Source organism: Botryllus schlosseri, chromosome 13, assembly GCF_051294905.1.
Source record: "Botryllus schlosseri isolate E-star chromosome 13, Bs_hap1, whole genome shotgun sequence".
In the NCBI taxonomy this organism is placed as follows: domain Eukaryota; kingdom Metazoa; phylum Chordata; class Ascidiacea; order Stolidobranchia; family Styelidae; genus Botryllus; species Botryllus schlosseri.
The window spans coordinates 5301494-5318772 of NC_137248.1; the positions used below are offsets into that span (position 1 = coordinate 5301494).

The 17279-nt window shown below is 40.9% G+C and overlaps 1 protein-coding gene across 1 annotated transcript; it reads right to left on the minus strand.

The window, feature by feature from the left end:
- Positions 1-5437: 5437 nt before the first annotated feature.
- Positions 5438-16980, minus strand: LOC145453846 (protein Wnt-5-like). Its single transcript, XM_080331825.1, has 6 exons — positions 16798-16980; positions 14036-14280; positions 10791-10927; positions 10527-10679; positions 7549-8236; positions 5438-6183 (listed from the first exon to the last, which is right to left on the minus strand). The coding sequence occupies exons 1-5, from the start codon at positions 16878-16880 to the stop codon at positions 7769-7771; spliced, it is 1086 nt and encodes a 361-aa protein (XP_080187951.1). The 5' UTR covers positions 16881-16980; the 3' UTR covers positions 5438-6183; positions 7549-7768.
- Between the last annotated feature and the right edge of the window lie 299 nt (positions 16981-17279).

Consider the following 17279-nt stretch of genomic DNA (forward strand, 5'->3'; position numbering starts at 1 on the left):
ATATATAGGTACTCGCAATTGCCCCAAAGGTCATGTCATCTGATCTTGTTCCTCGATACAGCTCCAAAATTGTCGCTAGTTCTTCGGTAACATTTGTGATCTCGGATGGCATTCGACGCTTGTGTCATGTTTCATCAACCTTGGATCATGTGATAGCTGTCAAAATCGCTCTATAAACAATGCGACTATTGTATCCTTGATCTAAACACGAATAAAAAGCTTTGATCTTCATTCAGACGTGCCTGGTATATTTTATCCCGTTTAGATTGTCTTCAGCAGGACGGCATTAGACTCCTTCATATCTTATTAGCACATCTTACCTAACATATAAAAAGCATATACAATTGCAGGGGTTACGTCACCAGTCTGCTGTGACTGCTGTATCTTGCAACGGTCTTGTGCCGTGTTTGCTTCAATAGATCATCGACTCACACAATCGCAACAGTAATTATTCATACATACATCAATTTTGAAATAAATATAAATATGTTCACGCACATACCTGCATTCTACTCAATGTTCCTTCAACTATGGGTTTTGTGCACTTTGAAGCACATTTGTGACCCAGCAATGGTGTCATAATATTACGAAATTTGTTCAAAATACGGCCATCACGACCATGGATATTGGATATGCTAGCAAGCTAGCATTTCGAAGTTGTTACACCAGTGCAGTGCTTTTCAACCTGTGTGACGGTTCGCACTGGTGCGAATGAAAAAAATTGCAGTGCGAATGACGAAGGTGGTGCGAATGGTGCGAATGAAAAATCCGGATGAGTGCGAATGAAAATCGTGAATAATTGTTCATTTTTCTGATGTGGAATAATTAAAATAAACCTAATAGAAAATGCCAGGGTCGTGTTACTGTTGTAGTTGAGACGCAATTGTAGAAAAATGTTTAATTTGACGCACCACTAATCGTAGCCCTCGCAAGCCGTAATGAATTATAGCTTTAGCATTATAATTATTACGTAATCAAAAGCCTGGTTAAGAAGCTGGTGTAGTCGCAGACATGCAGTTATATTTGTTGAATTTATTGCAAAGATCCTGCCATAGTTTTTACATATCCAAGGGCACTGTGTTGGGTACTGTAGTCAATAAGCGAGACACGCAGAAAATATGGCTTGACCATAAGAATCAGCGGACCTTTGGTTTGAATTCATGATAAGATTTGTCCGATTTTTTTTTCTTCTGGAAAACATGGACGAAGACCGTTGGGATGAACTAGTGTAGGGGTGTGCAACAAGCGAGTTCAGGCCTATGAGATTCATTCATTTTGAAGGCAACACCTTCTTCGTCGGATCACATGAACACGTGAAGTTTCGGCCAACATACCGCTGATGAAATGTGGAGCCGCTGATAAAAGACGGTGCCAAAAACATCAGCGGCGACGAAACCTTGGCCAAAAATCACCGTCGCTTAAAGGCCAAACCTTTCGCTATGAATATGCTCCGTTGTCGGCACGGAATAGTCCCGTTCTTGCAATCTGAGTAGACAGTAGTAGGCTACAAATGCGACACGCAGAGAAATTTACTTCACCCTGATTTGAAATCGCGTACGTCAGACATATTTTAGAGGTGTGTTTGGTAGAATTGTGGTGTGCGCGTTCTGTATGTCATACGTGCTCGTAAAATCGAAGCATACTACTGTAATACTAAAAATTAATTTCTTTTCGTAGGTGAGGCTCGGGTTGCGAGATGCCACAAAAATGGTGGAAGTCTAAAAATCTACTTTAAGGTTATTAAACTGCTATGTATATTCAAGTAAGATTGAACTAAAGAGTCGATCAAACAGTATCGCGACTTTGTTTGATCTTCTCATATACTCGTGAGACAGAAAATGGGATATCGAAAAAATAACATAACTCATGATGAAGCAACGTTTCATAAGGTAGCGAGCTCTATTATGCCTACTCTCCTTGACAGTATTGGAGCTTATTTTCCAAGACAGCAGGCACAAGCCTCAACCCAATCATGTGGATTTTTCACCTTTTCGACAAACTGGAGCCCCCGGGATCGTTGTGTCATCTCTCAAAACGATTTCTGCCAGCAAGCGTTTTTCATTCGCGGAAAACACGCTGTATTTTGGATAGGAGTGCAGAACAGCTCTTACGACCTGGCCATCTAAGCACTATGGTCGGCGTTATTGTACAAAATCTGCCGAGAAGCGTTTTAGTGAAATAGTTGAAATCAAAACGAGGGAAAAGAGTTTCCTTTTTAATGAGACATTTCATGGCGTAGCAGCTATGGTAGGCAATTTGTTACACATATGAATAGAATATTCTGATGTATCTTCTTCTTGTTGTTGTATAGCCATTTTCGGTAGGCGTGTGCGAATGAAATTTATTTTCCAAAAAAAGTGCGAATGAAGCTCAAAAAGGTTGAAAAGCACTGCACCAGTGTATAGGATGGTCGAGTAACATGTTGTATTCTTAAAATTCTTACACTATACTATACATTATACAGCCTTGTGTTGGCTATCAAATTCTACCCCTGCAAGTTATGCTAGGCTAAATAATTGGTATCCTATTATGTATGCAATATCCCTGGCTTATTATGTTTTCAAAACAATCCTAATATTCACAAATAAAATGCCTGTATAAGATATCTTCTCGCGCCGACTTCCTTGTTGTGGAATATATAGTTGTTTACATCGTGTTCGAGATATGTTATTTGATTGAAGGGCGTCGATCTTGTTTACGGAATGCGCTTACATATGTTTCAGTCATGATCAGCGATTCTTAATTTGGACGATAAGGCATTATCTGAATTAACCGAAATAGTCAACGCCTGTCGCTCCGGCAACGTGCGTTGAGTCAAGGCCCTATATTCAACGACTCGACAGTGCATATGCCATGGGCTCCGATGAGGAAAGCATCCCATCTTTATCAGATGAGCTGTTTCTGAAATCACACTGTAAATGTAAATGCAGTGTTGGACTGCGCGTTGAGCGATTAGGATAATATTCCAAATATGTTTTTCTATTCGAAAAATATTTTAAGTGAATAGAAATCTTAGAGCGTATCTTTCGAAACGTGCAGATATTATAAATAATAGCAGTATATCTTATTTTGGTGACATCCCCAAACCTGATGCAAAGAAAATTGGCCACTGTAACGTGACTATACTGACTACCGACTACCGTACCAGACGCGGATTGCGATATCCATCGGAGTCGTGCGGTCGTGACACTTGCTGTGGTAATAATGAATATAATTGAACTTTGATCTGCAGAGTATGCATTAGCACTACATGTTGTCTTGGGTAATAATATGGAATTCGACGTGAATATCGATAAAGATGATGACATCACAGTTGCGACACCAGACACTACAAACTAAACCTTAACAACAAGAGCCTCTAACTTCCGTCGAACTTATTGTCTGCTGATTATGACTGTTCACGAGGTTGCCATGGACTCATGGGTATGTCATTCGATTTGATTCCTTTCTATCACAGATACTTTGACGATGTTTTCAATACAATTTGTTGAAGCATTGTCTATGAAATTACATTATAGGTATATGCAGGCGATTGACGAAGACATAGGCAGAATGCTATTTTATATTATGTGCAATTTATGCATATATGAAATGTTCATTTTAACAGGTCCGTCTGCGTATGATCTGGATTGAATATGTGGCATGAGCATATCGATGGTCTTTAATCTTGATTTATCCGGGCTAAGTGCCGGTTGTATAGATTCTACCTTCAAGAAATAATTATGCGACTTCGAGCTATGATGCCTGATGATCTGAAGGATATAAACCCGACATCAGACATTTCTGTTTCATCTTTCTCTCTGTTACGAAGAAAAACGGTATTTTGCTCGGGCATCTTACCTTAGTTTGCGAGCTTGCAACAATATTTAGAAGAGCTATTGACATTCTTTTCATCATGTACGTCAAAGCTTTGCGTGGCTCCTTGCGTTTTAAGGTGCCGTAACTTGGAACTTTAGACATACTTCGGATTTGTCAAGCAGTTGCCATTCTGAAAACATGTGAATCTCCTATGTAATTCGCGTCATCGAATACGTAAGAAAGCGAGTTACAAGTTGGATCGAATTCCGTTTCCATTGTTTTAGGCCACACTTTGAAATGTAGGCTACCTTTCGTCACTCGTTAAGTGCAACGAGAGATAATCTTTCGCACAAGAATGGGGAGGTTTTCACTATAAATCTAATCTTGAATAAGGTGCGTGTTATTGCACTTCATTTCCCTGCGATGCTACACTTGTTGTGACATAGCTTTAACATTAGTATATACAGATCACATATAGAGCAATATTTCACGCACGGTTTCGAAAACAGTAGCGACACGCTGACTGTTTAGTCGTGGCCGGTCATGCTACAAATTGCGATTTCACGTTAGGTATACTGGTGCTCTGAAAATATTTATCGTCCTGGGTGTGTGCTTTGTCGTGCGCATGCGCATATATAGAAAGCAATGGCACAGAGTTCATGCTTACTGACCGATCATGTGTTGAAAACAATCTAGAACAGCTTGTGGGCAACAAACAAATTTCAAAAGTAACGCAAAATGTGTCCAACTCAAAATCAAATATATTCGTGGTTCGATTTAGTGAGAAATTCGCTGTTGCCTTTATGATATTACATGTGTTTTTCATTATTCAGAAATTTCTGAAAGGCTGTGGTCCTGTTAAAAACCACTAGCTTTCTTCAAAAGAACTGCGTATTTTCTGTTTGCTAGCCTCTATTTGTCTATTATATTTCCAAACTTCGCTAAATTTCACTATCGAAATTCAACGAATTTTGCTGGAAAGAGTCTTTTTAGCTTTCACATATAACTGACTCTTAGATTAGTTGTGGGGTGTCTTTAAATAGTGTGGTAAAACACTTGAAGCATCGTGACGTATACGAAAATTTGGAAGTAAACCGTATATTACGACACCATGCAGAAAATGCGTTACAAATTTCTAAATCAATTTAAGATTCGGTATTCCATTTCTCTAATGAATGAACAAGCGTCCAACTTCTTGTATTTTGCAATTGAGACATGAAACTTTAGTATATTTGGCGGTCCGGCAGGAAAGTTGCCACGGACAGACGTCTGAGAAACACTGATCTAGAAGATTGCATCGATTCGTTTCCCATCTCTACACTTGTAAGCTCATTTTAACTTTAGTCAGTGTCATTTCAATGTTTTGTGGCGATTTCGTGACGCATTTCCAACACGTAATAGCGATTTCGTCGGATCATTGCCCCTCTTGACCCTGGCGCTCAACTACAAAACACACCGACCTTCATCTCTGTGTAAACCTCTAGCGACAACCTTCACCGGACTAAACTTCTGAAAAGTAAGTAGCTCACTTCCAAGCATACGACAGGCTATTCCATGTCGAAATACGTCAATTTCGTGTTTCTCCAAACCTTTAACACGGACTATGCCATGGACTAAGTATCCAATATAGAAGACAGACAATTTTTGGATTTTATTTGAGGAAAATGACGAAGTAAAAATGTCTCATGGAAACGAGAATCGTAAAACATAAATATGGAATTCAAAAGATATTTGAAACACCTGTTTCTAAATGATAAAGTTTGAAAGGTGGCTTTTATCGGATGAGAATGTGAGCATTTTATGAGTTGCGATGTAACATCGCCAAAATATTTTTGTCACCTCTAGCAAGTTGTCAGCTCGTTAACACTAACAACTCAACAGATCAAATACTTGCGACATACTTCAAACCGCACGCAGCAATTTGTTTAGTTTCGGCGGACTACACTTCTGAGTAACTTCGTAATCAGATCTAGTTCATGACGTAGCACCAATAATGGGGTGAAATGCTCAATTTCCAGTCAAATTGGTGACGGTCTTAATACCCCGACCCTATATATTGTACCATCAGTCACCGAATGAGGAATGTAAATAATTTGACTTCTGCGAATACATGTTGGAAAAGTGAGTAAAATTATCGTGGACCCTCTTCAGATCTGCGTCGATTTATCAGGATGTACACTGTACAGCAATAGGAAAATTTCACGGGTGATCTGTATCTACGCGAAAAAACAGGCGAACAAAGCGAAAATTATGTCACAGTGATGAACGATTCTAGAACTAAGATGTGTTCTCGCGTGAGGAAGTACTCTTGTTATCTTTTTAATGAAATTCGCGATGACGATATCGGTGAAGAGTTGCGTTGCGGAGATGTGAGTGGTTCAAAACCTGAAAACATATCAATTTTAAGTGAAACAATTCGCAAGCATCAGACTCACGCACACGCACAACGTAAATCGACTTGTATTTGAAACTCGTGACACCGTTAGTGTGCAGTTGGATTTCGCCGTCACGAAACATGCATTTGCGACAACGCTTCAAAACCTCGTTAATCTATAGTTTGACACGATTTCTCCCGCGGCCCACGGCGCGCACGTGACACCTGACAATTCCATACGTTACATTGACTAGAGATGTAATCGCCAATGGCTGTATATAGTGCATATGTAACCAATACTTGGAGAAGTTCGATTCACAGACACGATGAGTTGCACATGTCTCCGAGAAAAAACGTGGTCCTATTTAACTTACATAATCGGTGATGTAACCTTACACTACGCCGGTGCGTGTTTTTGACATTAGGGTTTCTGTAATTTCAACTCAGGCACCATCTTGTGCTCGAAGAATTTGATGGTTCCATCATGTATGCAAAACATATGGGGCTGGCAATGAAGAATGGAGCTATTGCAAATTAGAATAACAGTAATGCTTTGTCTAACGTACAAAGGCACATAAACTATTTTCCCGTGATAGATGTACGGGTTTATGTGATGCGGATCAATTTTTATCACGTTAGGGCGGCCATTAGAACTGCGAGGAAGACAATTTAGCCATTATCACATTAATGGTCTCGCGGGTCTCGGATGTGATATTATCGGCTCTAATACGAAGATTATTTTGATTTCGAAAGGATTTTGGTGCGTATTGTGAATGTTATGCTCACGCAAATAACAGCTACAACCTATGCTGCTAGCGCGATGTGTACGGTAGCTTTCAATTGTACATTATCGTTGTTGCAAATGCTGTATGGTCATTGCTCATTCGTCACTATATGGTACAAAACACATCAATTTAATGTTATTCAGCTAGTGACACAAAATCTTTCGGCGGCTAATTCGTAGTTGAGAAAAATCAATACGATATATATAAAAATAGGGCTTCACGGTTCCATCGTGTCGTTACGTTCATGAAAACCGCGGCTATGTTTAATTCTACAATTTTGCAAGTAGTCTTGGGACAAAATGCAACAAGTTTATCGTCGCTGTGGAGTCAGAGTAGCTTATGCCCATTTTACACATTGTGAGAAAATTAACTTTATGTAAAGTTTTCATTTTCTTTCGGCATTATCTCGGCCATGGTTAACTTCGAAACAATTTGATAAACCCTTCTGTTTGACAACAAATCAAACTTTTACAAAAACTTGATTTTCTATCAGCTTGAAAACTGGATCTGACGATGTGAAAAACTGGGCATAAGCTGCTTTGATTCCACCGCGACGTTATGACTCAAGCAATTCAAACATACGCAACCTACCATCAATAGTATCCACCCTTTACATATGGGATGATTACTATTCTTGCACGGCTCCCGTATCAGTGAATTCATAATGATGATGATGGATGATTGCGGACTCGAAAAAGAGATGATGTCGTATGCATTCCCCTTACGAAATGTCACAATACTCCATATCCCGAATGGTATTTGTCACCGCTCAGCGCGGAGATCTGATCAGTTTTTGAGGTTGAGGTTGACGTTAGTGACATATATGCTTCGTAATTTCTTCTTTGCATGTTTCACACTTTACGGTGCAGCACCATTGGAATTTGCAGTTACACTCCTTGTAGATAACAACTTTTTTCTTACTATACCCCCTACCACAGCACAAGAGCCCGCATCCATCCGCCCCTCTGGATTTTTTGTCACATTCTCTACCTCTCGTTCCTGGAACTCCAGTCCTGATATTCTTGTGACAGTAATCCGGCGAGGCTTCGATGTAAACCAAGTCCGTGAGATCCGCTTTCGTGCTTCCATGTCTCGCGGGCCTGCGCACTTTTATCTGTCCTTTTTTGGTTATCCGCATGTCCACGGAGTCGATATGAGCTTGACGGAGTACCTGCCCTATCGACCGGAAATCAGGCAGCCGATTCCAACAACTTTTCATGTTGCAAGATCCCGATACGCCGTGACATTTGCAAGCAGGTCTTGCTGATCTCACCACAGTCTGAAAGAAGGAATATAATATTACTGATAGCATTGTGCGGTCGTAGAGCTCCGTACAGCCGCGCATCTTATTAACGGTGATTTGCTTTATCAATATATCATGATCAATGATCATATTTCAGGAAGACAGGAGTTGTATACAATAAAAGATACATTCTTGCTATATGTATTGTATGTAATGGCAAAAACGCGCCAAAGCCGATTAAATACCGAATATATATGCAGGACCACCATATAACATACTTGCTTAAAAATTCGTGGCATATCATTATCAAATTGATTCCAATTCTACCACTTAATATGCATAATTTACTCAATTAGGTACCGAGTGACTATATGCACTTCGGTGTACCGAGCAACCTTATTGATTCATACACCATAACGAGCTGGTCTCTTTACACCGAATTCCGACTCAGAGGTCATGCGGAGTTATCTGTTTTAATGTGTAGGGATCCAACTACATTGTGAATATAGCGCACCGTGTACAGTAAAAAGAACAATGACTCGGATCCCGAGGCATTTCATCAAAGAACTATTGTCGTTTGATCATCACGTTTTATGTTTTAGTTTTAAATAACTCTGCGCGATCTCGACACCGTTTTTCTGATCCGTATTTGACGCACATTCAGCTTAATAAACTATGACGCTCTGGTGTACCGTTTCTTATCTCAACTCAACGTAAGATACATTGCGACGGGATAACGACCGAAATTGAACCCGAAATATTCGGTGAACGCGCCCCGTAAGCTAAATCAATAAACAAAGATAACGGATAGTGAAAAACTTTACTGATACAGCTATAAGGGTATAGGTAATAGGCATACTATCAAGGATTTGTCTTCTCCGCTGCCATTTATTGTGATCCAATTGTTGTTCGAACCGCGCGATTTCAAACACGGTAATTATATCGGTCATATCATCAATAGTGATCTATGCTGCAATTTTGCAAAATATCTGAAAGTAGCGGGCGGGGCTTTTGTACTTGAGATCACTTTGCATTCGACTGTTTATTTGGATTCGGCGGCAGATGAATGATACGATGCGACTGGTGCGGCGTAACACTGACTCATTTTGCCGAGTAAATCCGATGTAGTATTTTGATCCCCTAATCAAAATATATGTGACGCGAATGAATATTTTGTTCGTGGCCTCTCCAAAAATTAGCTGTAAGGTTGGATGTCGAGGTTACCTAATCTCGTTTGTTTTCTCTCTGGGCGCCCCGTTATCGGCAGGGTTCGAAGTCGCTATATTCTTATATGGATCATAAATTGTGTACACTCATAAAATGTTCAGATAAATTTACTCGTCCAAAGTAGGACGCTACCAACGTTAGTGTAAATCCCTTGAAATATGAGCTTGTCGAAATTGATATTTGCAACCTTGTTAACATGATGTTGTTTCGCGAGGGTCTTTGGCCCGGTCGTAAATCCGTAAGAATACATTATTCCTTTCGAGGTTTTGATAATATTTACTCGCTGAGTGCTGTAAATCTTTGCCACAAACAACGACCCCTCATATCTCTTCTTTGCTCGGACAATTCCTCACGACCATTTTTGATATTGAGCCATATCCGATCAATACATATTTTTGATGGGCTTATGGAACAGCATGTCTTGACTCAAATGGAGGTTTTGAAAAAGGCACGCGAGATTTTTCTGAGGCACCAGCATTTCTAGTGGATATGGCTTACAACCTGTGGTAATTCAGATGCCTCATTTACTACAAAACAGTGCTTATCACCCGTCAAAAGTCCATCTGCATTTGTGTCCTATTCAAACCTATTATAAATGTTCAGCTTGTACACGACAATGTAACTTAGCGATAAGATAGACATTTCATTGCTAGAAATTCAACTTCCCTTTGGATCGAACTAATTCACCGTTATTTCCATAGAAATATGTATCAGAGCGTTTTGATCCGAGGACATTGCAATGAACGATTAACCGCCGATTCCATGCTTATCACCAAATTGGCATGTCGTGAATTCGAAATCTCGGATTATCGACTCTTATAAGGAATATATCAAACGGTATTTGTTTGCTTTTTGCTACGGTGATTACATGTTATCTCAACAGGTGTGTTATTTTGCGTTTTTTTTCCGGGTATATGAACATCGGACAATGAACATGAGACATTGCGTGCAGTGGGCTATGGATATGCTGAAGACGCCAATTACATTCAAGCTCTGCGTTCACCCGTCCATTGATTGAAAATTATTTTTTTCATAGAGAACGGGAATCTATTGCCCTAATTCAATCATGATACTGAAGGAAATTGGTAAAGTTACTCACCATGCGCCCCGCTTCGTTGTTATGTAAATTCATCGCCTTTCGCGCTTTGGCTTTTCGACCTCTTGGGGATAGGTTGTCCCTTTCGTGGGCGTCAATAAATTCTTGTGCGAAACCGTACGCGTAGCTGGTATCTTCCCGACATCCTTCCCAGCTCTGAAATACGTCTATGTCAGGCTACGGGGATACGACTTCAGATATCTACTTAATAATGAAATCGTATTCAAGTGGGACTATTGGAAGAGTGCCCAGAATATATGTGCGTACCCAGTCTGGTTGTAGACCTTTTGGTCGCGGTTTCGTAGTGCAGCCACACTCCAAATGTCCGGTCTGACATGCTTTTGTGACAGCGTGCACTACACCGGCTGAGGCAACGGCGTAAGCGAAAGCGATTTCTTTACTTCCTGAAATGTAGGTTAGCAATATTTTACCACCCAAAACAGTTAGATTTGAACGGTGTCTATTTTGGATATTGTAACTACGGAAATGACTAAACCAGACACACGTTGCTAGATGGGTTTTCACTACAGTGCTATCGACAATTTTATCGGTTATATTCTGTTTTCAGTGGTACTTCTCAATTACACTCCATAAAACGGGAAACTTGTTCACTTCCTAATGCCGTTGTCAATTGCACAGTCATGGGGGGCCTGAGTAATAACAAGGGGTCGTAAAAATAACTCCCTAATCGCCCGATGACATCAGAACGCTTCATCAAAATTATGTCAGTGTCGACTCGTAACGATCAACACGGATTCGTAGAAGAATTGGTGTAACCATTACTGAGATAAACGGTTACTATTTCGTATCGACGTTATCATTCGTATTTTAGGGAGAATGTGGGCATAGTGTCCTATATGGTGTCGACACAAGCAAATCGCACGGTTCAATGAAATTGTATCACGTCACAGTTTCCATTTGGCTACAGGCAATTTGACGGTGATTTTTGACCGACTTGCCGAGCGTTAAATTTGATGAATCGGGTATCAATCGAAAGCTGACGCTGTGCTGCTTGCGAAAATATAAATTTTATTCCGCTCATGGCCCTGGAACCCCCACAATCTGCCGCAAATTATTCATTGTCTAGTAGATTGGGAGTGTGACGCAACAATGATGTCTGGCGAAACGTGAAACTAGCTCAAGAGCAAGGATGCGGCCGAGCGGCGAGAGTGGGATCAGCTGACGTGACGGCAATAGCAGTGTGCAAACGCGCCACAGAGAAACGCTGCGCTGTTGATACCTTTTCTATGCGTTTCGGTACAAGCGAGCACACACCAGCCTTTCCTTGACTTGTAAGGGTAGAACTGGGTCCACGGAATGTATTAGGGCCCTACCAATTTTCGCGCAATATCCTTCAGCTGATAGGGATATGTAGGCTACATCTAAGTAGTCTACATTGGATATGTCAGATTATTATGATATCGATTGCCTTAGCCCGCTTGTTGCGTAGGGCTCCAGAGACACGTCGCGCTGTTGATGGTGGGTGTCGATACTTTCTATAGTCACTTTTATGGTTAAGTGTGAGCAAGGAGCATTGAGCATGAGCATACATTACAAGCTTTTATTTGATCCGTATGGGTAGGACTTGGTCCGCGAATGCAGCAGGTAAAATGTTGATTGTTGAATAAAGTTTAACAGCAGGAGTGTCGAATTATACTGGTATCGCTGTCCGGATTCAATCCGTTACTAGAAAGCTTGCGGGCCATACCTGCCAAATGATTCCAAAATGTTACCACCAAATTCATACCTTTGTTTTTCACTGGAATATATCTCATATCACTATAAACGTTGACGTTGGAATTTGGTTTAGCATTTTTCAATCACCAAATAGTTTTTTTGAATGCCGGGGACCTTTTGCGTCAAAAGTAATACAGTGGTATCACAGATATTTGAATTATATTCATTCTGTAGCCTGTATATATATTCCTAATGTAACTTACGTAAAACGGATTTGCAGTATTTTTTTCGCATCTGTGAATAACTGAATGTCCATTCGGCCCAACAGAGTTTGCACTTTTTCGCCTTCTCGGAATTTGGCCTCAAGGTCACCGACGTGGTGCTTATGGGGACTAGAGTGAAAACTCAACACTGTAGTTGTATTACTACAATATGATATATTTACATTATCTAAATTTGCTGTCTTGAGTGAATCTTATTACTTGAAAGTATATTTTTCTTACTAGAAATATCTTTAACAGCTGAAGGATTGCGCGAAAATTGGTAGGAACCAAATACATTCTGTGGACCCAGTTCTACCATTACAAGTCAAGGAAAGGCTGGTGTGTGCTCGCTTTTAGCGAGGCGCTTAGAAAAAGTATCAACAGCGCCACGCATCTCTGGAGCCCTACGCAACAAGCGGGCTAAGGCAATCGATATCATAATAATCTGACATATCCAATGTAGACTACTTAGATGTAGCCTACATATCTCTATCAGCTGAAGGATATTGCGCGAAAATTAGTAGGGCCCTAATACATTCCGTGGACCCAGTTCTACCCTTACAAGTCAAGGAAAGGCTGGTGTGTGCTCGCTTGTACCGAAACGCATAGAAAAGGTATCAACAGCGCAGCGTTTCTCTGTGGCGCGTTTGCACACTGCTATTGCCGCGACGACAGCTGATCCCACTCTCGCCGCTCGGCCGCATCCTTGCTCTTGAGCTAGTTTCACGTTTCGCCAGACATCATTGTTGCGTCACACTGCCAATCTACTAGACAATGAATAATTTGCGGCAGATTGTGGGGGTTCCAGGGCCATGAGCGGAATAAAATTTATATTTTCGCAAGCAGCACAGCGTCAGCTTTCGATTGATACCCGATTCATCAAATTTAATGCTCGGCAAGTCGGTCAAAAATCACCGTCAAATTGCCCGTAGCCAAATGGAAACTGTGACGTGATACAATTTCATTGAACCGTGCGATTTGCTTGTGTCGACACCATGTAGGACACTATGATGTGGGTTTCGTTTTGTTGATTCATGCAATTGTGACGTATAATATCGTGACAGTTCAGATTTAGGGATATGATCCATTTTAACGATCGTGCCAATGGCGTAACATCTACGAAGTTATTTACCTTGATACGAACAGTTTCAGTTGTTGTTTTCGCAATGAAGGTAACATATTTGTTTTTCCAACCTGTCCCAGATTATAGTTCGTTTCTTCAGTAAATACAAGGCCATAGAAAGCACACAGTAACGTTATATTATGATTCTTCAACAGTATATCCGAGAATTGCGATATTCCGTATCATAATACTTATATATGCCGTCATGCTATACCGCCGAACCCAGGATATTCCAAATTTCAAAATTGGTTACCAATGAACTTAATGCCTTCAAATTTTGCCCAGTTATCTTCGTCAATCATGCCACGTTTGCACATCAATCCGTGGAGAAATGTGATAAATCATGGAAATGCGACAAGGTCGTGTGCACTGTGCACTTGTACTGATAACCCTCGATTGAGGGACGTACGACGCGCCGGACGAAATGACGCATACACAGATACACTTACCTATGTCAAGAACATTTCCAAAAACGCTGTTGTCTTTCACCGTGGAGCAGTTCCATCGATGGTCACTGAACTGGTGTTGGCATTCGCCTATTCCGTTAAGAGCACCTTCTCGTACGAATTCCATATGGTTGTGGTATCTCTTACAGAGCGCCTTTTGGTTCCTCGAAAATACTCCATCGGCGTCGCACATCTCGGTGCGATAGGCGGTCATGTTTGTGAGAGGCGCACGGGGCGATGCTAGCGACCTGTAGCGCGATAAACAACACTTTTCTTGAAAGACTGCACACCGGAATTCAATTTTAATTTTGTGAATAAAATCGAATGCATTTAGTATAAATTTGTCTACTTAATAAGACGAACCGCTACGGAATTCCATGGGGGTTTAACAGGTCAATACAGGTTTAGTAATGCTAGCCGATGCCGCAATTGTGACTTGTGTGGGCAAAATTCAGCGGTTTAGCAAATATTGTTTTCATCTGTTGTCTTGCATATCATGATGTTTGAAGTCTCCACTGACCAACGCGTAGGTAACACTACATTTCCAAACTTCGGTGTTGTCACATCAAATAGTTTTATTGAATCGCACGCCTTCATGTCTCCCTGTATTCTTTACTTTCCCATTCCCGGAATTCGCATTTGTTCATGTGATGTTTTGTAATATTCGTCATTTGCTGTATTTCCTCATTATTCCCGCGCGCATATAACGTTTATACCTCTCGAATATGTTGAAAAAATCGTCCGGGATTACATCAATAATTTATTGAGATTTTTCGATTTCTTGCCGGGATCTGCCGACTCGCGCCGCGTCTGATGTCAGCACTGCGGTTTTAGATTGAAATTTAAACCATTTATCTTCAACGCTGATATACTTCACTTCCTTGCTCAGTAATTCCCCAAGGTAAACAATTTTGTTGCTTCCTGTTCATCGTGAAGTCGATGTCGTGAGCTCGTTATACATTTTGAAGACCACCACCAGTGCCGCGGGTTGTCTAAAAGTCAGTTCAATGCCTCATACGGTTCAAACGTTTGCAGTAAAATAGATTTCCAGAATGTTTTCGTCCGTTCCTCGACCGGAGACGCCAGAAAACTTTTAATCCACGAAACGTGATAAATACCTTATGCGCCGTGCTTCGACGCTATTGAAACTTGCCGGATTCGGAGTACCGTATGCACCACACGAAACGCATCGATTACATGTTTACATTAAGGACATGTTATTTTAGCGTGAGCCTGATACATTTGCTTTGCAACATCTTGTACACCTGGCGTGTGACACAGCCCGATGAATACACCCCCATCTCATAAATGGCGAGTCATCAGACTGGAAGCTATTTACGTCTTAATATAATTACAAACTACACATATTTGCCAACAGTTTCTACAAAAGGCTATTTAATATGCCGGTGTTTACTACATTCCCGTCTTCCGCTCTGTGACAGTACCTTCAATTTAACAACCCGTGATTATGACGTTTAAGTCGTTTGTTTTTCGTCACAAAAGGCGTGCCGTCATCGTTTGCAGCCGCTATCTACTCTGTGTCACTTCCGCTGTTTTCGTCGGCCGTATTTCATCAAAATTTCCCCAATCACCGAAGACTTTAAAGTTATATTGACAAGGCTTTATGTACTCATAGTCAATAGTATATCTTTACATTCTTTTACCAAAGTTTGGCCGTCCAGATTTCGGAGTATTTGGACAACTCCACTTGGAGTCAATTGAATGTTTAAAAAAATGTACCTCCATGACAATCTCGACCTCTCGGTGAGTGATGAACACCACGCGTGATTGCGGAATGATTTATGGTTTTCGCGACATCCAGATCAAACACGATCGGGAGTCGGATACAAATGATCACTGAAACGTTTTATGATCCTTTTAAAACGTGAGCAGGACGGACTTTTGTCGCGGACAGAATGTTGGTTTCTCCTGCAAAACTATGCGGACCTGTGTACGCTCGCTTTTCAAAAGTATCCGTTGGTACAGCTGCAAGTCGCGCATTTTTTTGCGGCCTTTTCGTACCCGATTTACGCAATCTGCTATCAGTATGATTAACGATTGTTGCGCCTCGCTGTATAATTGAATCCAAGCACTGCAGAATTCTCTATGCATAATCGCAACGTGAGTATATAAACCTGTAACGCTGGTTCCGCTGCGAAGACACTAGGTTAAATCATGACCAGATTAGTCCACAGCGTACATTTTTTGTAATTAAGTGCATGAGCGCACGGGAAGCACCCGCCCCACGACGGGTATACCATGGATACGATTTATTTCCTGATTGTCAGTTACTCTGAGTTTTGCGCCGCCACTCCCCCGATTGTTGCCCAGTTGCACTGCGGCCTGGCACACCATCCTTAGACCAAACTACTTCCATGCCCTATCGATGTTATCACTAATATTTAATTAAGTGCTTGAATGTGGCACTGATACATCAAACACTTAGCTAAGGGTTTTCTTGGTTTCGATTCGGATATTTTACCTCTAACATTCCGTTCTGTGTTATACTTTTTTCGTAACCCCAGCAAGCTCCCGAGGAATGTAAATTTGCTTTCCTGAAACGCGTGTTACACCGAATTATATACAATATTGGCCGAGCCATTACTGAATACCGCCCGGCTATTGTAGCAAATACTGATGACCCAGCTTGAATACATATGTTTTCACTTGAGTGAAACTATTGACAGAGCCCCCTCGGCAGTAGCGTGTTTGAATAATTGGTCCTCTTTGCATTGAGCTCAACCATCGTAATTCAAAAGACTTACCACCAATGTGCGGACGCTTCTTCGACCATGATAACCATTACAAGCGTAAAAACAATCGCAACTTTGCTAGATCTCGTATCCATATTTGCACGATATGATATGAAATATAGTTTTCTAAAATTCAAAGAAAGTTATAAAATCACATCACACACATTACTGGGATAACAGTATCTACATTTTAAACATTTTTTGCACGCATATAATACGATGCTGGTATCTAATGACTCGCAGCTAACGATGCTATGCTGTACCGAATGATGCCAGAATGCGTCTGTCAAGCTTTTTTCTATCAACTTCCTTTTTTCTCAGCGTCTCGAAAGGCGACGGCTGTCAATCAAAAACGATCCTCCACTATCTGAGATAACGTTGTATTTTCATAAGACCCACCTATGTATCTTCCTCGATTGGATTATGTACACTTGGAGTAATAGTAATTGAACGTGTAATGTTCAATCAACCGCGAAGATAGAGCCCCAATGATT